General features: G+C 37.1%; 1 protein-coding gene across 1 annotated transcript; it reads right to left on the bottom strand.

The window, feature by feature from the left end:
• Positions 1 to 115: 115 nt before the first annotated feature.
• On the bottom strand, positions 116 to 1,608 carry b3galt4 (UDP-Gal:betaGlcNAc beta 1,3-galactosyltransferase, polypeptide 4; the record flags this gene model as incomplete). The annotated part of the gene is made up of 1 exon (XM_016510287.1): positions 116 to 1,608. A coding segment is annotated over one exon (1,161 nt), but the record flags the coding sequence as incomplete, so codon positions are not given.
• Between the last annotated feature and the right edge of the window lie 4,521 nt (positions 1,609 to 6,129).

The following is a 6,129-nucleotide window of genomic DNA, read 5'->3' as shown; positions in this document are numbered from 1 at the left end:
TATATATATAGTATTTCTAGAGTTTTAGCTTTTAGTTTTAATTACTTTTTCTTATTTATAAGTCGCTTTGGATAAAAGCGTCTGCTAAATGACTAAAAGTAAGTAAAAGTAATCACCCAGACACTGACACTTTGACTCTGAGTGGCAAAGTACCAACTACATGTAAGAAGTGGGTGTACACAAGAAAAAGTGAAGGTATGCTAAAGATTATAATATAGAAGTGCCAGAACTGCGTACCGGTTCATAACAGCCCACTTTGAGCATAAAAATTGAATCATGAAAGGCACATGCCGGGGGGTAAAGCAGTGAACATAAATTCAAGTGCTCTATAATAACAAAATTATGTTGCAGTGCATAGTTTCACCATATAATATCCTTTGTGCTTTTTTAGTTTTTTCACAATACTTTACTTTCCTACAGGTTTCTCAGATTTAATGTATCTTCATTTTAGGAGTCTTTCCCCAACAGTGTCCCAAGAAGTGCTCTTATTTTACAGACACCAAGAGATGTCCGCATACCCAACCACGAACATGGGGCAGTAGAGTGCACTTCCTTCCAGTAGTGCACCATTTCCCCTGGCTTGGTATGGTGGACAGACACCATCGTTTGGTAGCAACAACGACTGTATGGTACAGCTGGTCCTCCAGAGAAGAGTGGAGAATGGGTAGGTGTAATGCCTGCTGTATGAGCACAGATACCTACAAACACATCCTCTGGGGGCAACGGTCTGGGTAAACGTATGGAAACAGCTGCTAGTGACAGCTTCAGCAAAGCTGGCCGAGAAAGTACGTATGCTGTTCCACTGCAGTAATCAGGAAAGACCATACCAGCGTATGCAGTTTCCGACATGAAGTGTTTGCTGGCAGGATTGCGGTCCGGTGCTACCTGCATATGGACCCGGCCCAGATAAAGTTCTGTGAGTTCGTTTTCTGCCGTTTTAAAGCTGAGGTTGAGATATTGCAGCAGTGCACTAGGGTTGAACAATACATCATCATCTACCTTAGCCAGGTAGTGAGCCTGTGGACAGAAACGGCGTGCCCAGCCCAGCATAGACAGAGTTTTCAGGGTCAAGTTGCCATAGGAGTCAATGAAGCGACCCTGTATGAGGTCCCCACGCTCCTTTGACTCTTCTATTAGTTCTTTGCCAATAACTGGGTCAGATGGCTGACCTACAATGAAGAGGGTCATGACTCTGTGACCCCTAACTTGTACTTCCCCACCCCAGGTGTCACGAATGGCCTGGCGGGCCTTTCTGTTGTGAGGTGCGGTTGCCACCAAAATGATAAGGTAAGGTTCGGCACGCTGGCAGACGTGGATGCTAGGCATAAGCAAGTACTCTTCGGAACGGGTCGGGGGTATACTGTGTGGAAGGACTACTCTGTGAGGACCTATCGCTCTGCTCATTCCTAGCGAGGTTACCCACAATTCAATTACGTCAATAAAGAGTAAAGCTAGCAGGGAGATACAGAAGACTATTATGAAGAGGTAATGGATAAACTTTAAATGGCCTCCTCGCTTCCCAAAGCAGCCCTTGCAGATCCTAAAACTATACCCCACCATTTTTACAGATGACAGGAAAAATGTCTTTACTCTTCCTTTTGGGTATGATTACACTGATTGTGTAAAATTAGATCCAGTGAAGGGACAAAAAGGCCACAGCAAGATTCTCCAATTCTGCTTTTCTCTGCACTGTCGCACCACCAACTGCAAGAGAGAAAAAAAGAGCAGTGTAGATTAGTGCATAATGGGTGATATCTGAGCAATTATTGGTATTCTTTAGCTTTTCCGTTTAAAAAACGTTTTGCACCGTTTTTGTCGGGGCTGAACGCAGCCCTGGTGATGAAAACGTAACGCCGCCGTTTTAATGACGGATGAAATGCACATTTGCACACATTCGCTGGTCAAAAACCCTGTAACTGCATTTGAGTTTGACACAAAGCGACTGAGCGATCCTCGTCACCTAGGTAAAATATATTTCTAAGAAATTTATGATTGCTGATGTGCAAAGCAGAGAAAAATTTAATTGTGTATATATTGTATATATATATATATATATATATATATCTTCAAAATATTGGATAAGAAAAAATTAGTAGTACAAAAATAAAGCAACGCCAATATTACAATATATAATATTAAAAAGTGTATAAATCACTCGTTTTTCTAAAGAAACATTGTCCAACAGCGACACCAGCAGGTAAAGTTACAGCGGGAGTCTGAGTCTCTCTCGCCTCCCCTGAGCTCATTGAGTTTTAACAGACCAACTAAAGCGTGCAGTGGGGGGGTAATTGAGAATGAATGGGGGGAAATCACGTGAGAGGAGGCAATGCCTCCATCACGATATGATTGGATATGACTGGTTATGTTCGGCTGTGATTGGTTCATGCGATAAATCCCGCCTCTTGTGTTCATGCGCGTTCTACGTTCGCGAATCTGTCTGAATGAACAATATAATGGCATTAATGGGAAGACTCATTTAAAAAAGTAAGTAAACAACTCACACACTTAGATGTAACCACTTTGTTACGTCAAAATAAGACTTGAAATGGTCTGAAATCATGATCTGTGGGAGTTTTTAGTGAGTAAATCAGCTTGTTGAAATTTAAAGTAAATTTCTGTGTCTGTGACCAATATTTACTGAGCTTTGATGACTGATGAACCGAATAATTCAAAAATAGTTAAAAGTTAACTATTAAAAAGAATAGCTGAACATAAGTTCACAAATAAAATATTTTGTTTAAATTGTTACTGCCTTGAGTTATTATTTTGGAATAAATGTAAAATGCTTAAAAACTTGATGATATTCATACTTGGCTTTAATAAACAGAATATTGATTGCATTGTTAATGTAAAAATATAAAATAGAATTGTATTTGTTGTTGTTATTTTCTGGTAGTGTAAGTAATGTTTATTTAAGCAAGAACATGTGACTGAGACAGGAATTTATATTTGATTTTTAAAAAAGGACTAAAGAACTTTCTACTTTCTAAAGAAACTCTTAGACCTAAGAAACCCTATATATATATATATATATATATATGGCTGTTATTAATAGTGAATAAATCTAAAGCTTTTGAGACTATTATTTTGTGTTATTTAATTTGTCATTAAGGGGGGGTGCCCTTTTTCAGTTTCAGCACATGCCCCTCAAAAGGTCTGTGCACGGCCCTGTCTATAGTGGTTAATATGAATACACTTTATTGTCCTGTTTCAGGAAAATTCATCATGGACAAGCATGGCCTGGCAAGTACACAACGTAAAACTCACATAAAACTCACACAAGCTCAAATTAAAAGCTATAGTATACCAATAAAGCATCTCATTTTTGCAATTCTCTATTGAATAATTTAACCGCAGTTGGCACAAAATAATTTTTGTAACGATTTGATTTGCACATCAAAGTCCTCAAACGTCTCCCTGAGGGTAACAAATTAAAATTCTCATTTAAAAAATGCGTCAATTTTGATTGGACAGTCAAGTTTCCATATCATGCAGTAATACAATATCTTATCAAACTCTCAAATACAGACATAGAACAGAAATAAAATCTTCTGATTTACCCCAAATACTTTTATCCTTTGCAAAAAATATAACCTCTATTGAGAGCACAGACTGTTGATGTGAGAAGACCAGCATAACGAATTGTCCATATAGACACCCAAGTATTTATACAATGAAACCTGTTCAATAATTTTTCCATGTATTATTACAGGACTATGATCCCCCACAGATCTAGGGTCAAAGATCATTTCAACGGTCTTTGTTTCATTTAAAATCAAGGAATTATCATCACACCATCCTACAAATCAAGCAACTTCTAAAAAATACTGCAAAAGAGAAGTATTCCTGTTCAATAAACTCAGTATTGCTATATCGTCTGAAAATGTAATTCAAAAAAATATTGTCCTGACATGAAACACACTCATTACTATATAACGTAAACAAAATGGGCGAACTAACACAGCCCTGCTATTATTGGTATAATATATAATATTAAATATAATACCCCATATTAGTGGTTTTCACTTCAGAACAACAATTATTAAAACCATTTGATACAAAAGGGGTTCACATAAAATTCTATCAGCTTCTTAATTAGTAGGTTGGAGTGTATTAAATGCCAAACTAAAATCTACAAAAAGTAAGCCTGCATATGCTTGGGTACAGAGGCGCCATGCCCATTCAAAGTGAGGGGGCACGTGCCCCCTCAGATTTTTAAACCAAGTGGATTTTGAATGCAGCTTTCAAAAGACAAAAAATAGCCGAATAATATTTTCTATATTTGATACAATCACACCAGCATGATTAAATCGTTCAGCGCCTCATATCAGCTTCTAAAATTCAAATCTGCGTTCGCTGGCTGGCGCTGAGCCAGGTACAGACGCGTTTTTACAGCACTGCGCCTTATAACCAATCACATATGATGCGATTGAGCTTATGAATGCAATGACCAATCAGAGGTGTTCAGATGAGCCATTGCTAAAATGCCGGTGTTTTCTTCACTCACTCGCTGTCTGAATACCCCTTTCTGGCGAATTCTCTCGTTAGAAACAACAAACTACAGATGTGTGTATGAATCTGTAAGTAAGATATTCATTTCACAGTGTAAACAGCTTCACTGATTTTAATGGGTGTTTTTGAGAGTGCTTGAACTCTAGACTGAAAATGTTCTTTGATAATGTAAATGTTCTTTGCTCTCTTTCTGTACAGTGAAAGTGTTATGATAAGTAGCCTAACTTACAATGTTTTTATATTTATATTAACTTTCAATGTTAAATTCACATTAAATATAAAGTCAGCACGGGTCCTACTTCTTGCCTTATCTTTCCGCAGACGTTTTCCTCTTTTGTTTTTTTATCCGCCATCTCTATCTTTCTGTCGCTCGGCTCGGCTAATGTCCATCCCATGCACTGAAAGCTCTCTCCTCCACATCACGAGTAGACACGCCCCTTATTGCTGATTGGCTACAAGTTTGTTTTGCGATTCGGCCCGAATCAGTTTTCTAAAGTGTTTTTGAAAAATCACATACCCTGCCTTTAAGTAAACACACAGTTTTTTTGTATAGTTAATAGACTACATTATTAGGCTACTTTGACCATCGCCCACTATCAACTAGCATAATCTATAAAGGTGAGAATCAAGATATTTAATGATATAGTCAATAGACTGTCAGTGAAAATGTTCTTTGATAATGTAAATGTTCTTTGCTCTCTTTCTGTACAGTGAAAGTGTTATGATAAGTAGCCTAACTTACAATGTTTTTATATTTAGTTAATAGACTACATTATTAGGCTACTTTGACCATCGCCCACTATCAACTAGCATAATCTATAAAGGTGAGAATCAAGATATTTAATGATATAGTTAATGTATTTGGGAATGTTTCGAATAAAAAGGAAAAACTAAATAAAACATGGGTGCTATTTTGGCTGCTGTGTGTCACATGACAACCCAACCCCCCCCCCTCAAAAATAATGAGTGCATGACGCCCCTGCTTGGGTATCTTCTAAATGTCTATTTACCAAGTGATTAATACAGTAATAGTTATAAGCGAACTAAAGTGGGTCAAGTGATAATTTGACCTCCTCTTTTAGAACATTTACTACTAGTCTTTCAAAACATTTCATAATATTTGAAGTCAAAGTCATGATTCTCAACTGGGCAATTTTTCCTAGAAACCGGAATAATTATAGTTGTTTTTTCCCACAAGGAAGGAATGCTATGCAAATCTAAAGATCTCTGAAAGATAATGCTGGGGTAAATTCATTGGCTAAATCAGCCATTTGTTCCAAAGGTGACTCAAAACTAAGAAAACAAATAATTCAGATAATTTGCTCTTTGCTGATCGTTACTAGTTATAAGCCTTTTCCGGAGGGGTTCCATATTGGTTTCTACTTTCATAGTATTCCATAATTTCCTGGAATCCCTAGAGTTAAAAAAAATGTCTATAATGTCTCTATGTTTTTCCCTGACCCCTTCAACAGAGTATTTAATTCCTTTTGAACTAATTTTAATTCAATTTTATCTTGATTTATAAAAGCCAACTTCTTCCTATTTAAGCCCTCCTTAATATCCTTTGTTATATAACTTTTGTTATTAGGAAATACAGTTACAGTTTTCTTCTCAACA

Source organism: Sinocyclocheilus rhinocerous, unplaced genomic scaffold (assembly GCF_001515625.1).
Source record: "Sinocyclocheilus rhinocerous isolate Xijiao unplaced genomic scaffold, SAMN03320098_v1.1 scaffold385, whole genome shotgun sequence".
Taxonomy (NCBI): Eukaryota; Metazoa; Chordata; class Actinopteri; order Cypriniformes; family Cyprinidae; genus Sinocyclocheilus; species Sinocyclocheilus rhinocerous.
The sequence above is the reverse complement of the archived record's forward strand: the minus strand, read 5'-3'. Positions and strand labels throughout refer to the sequence as shown.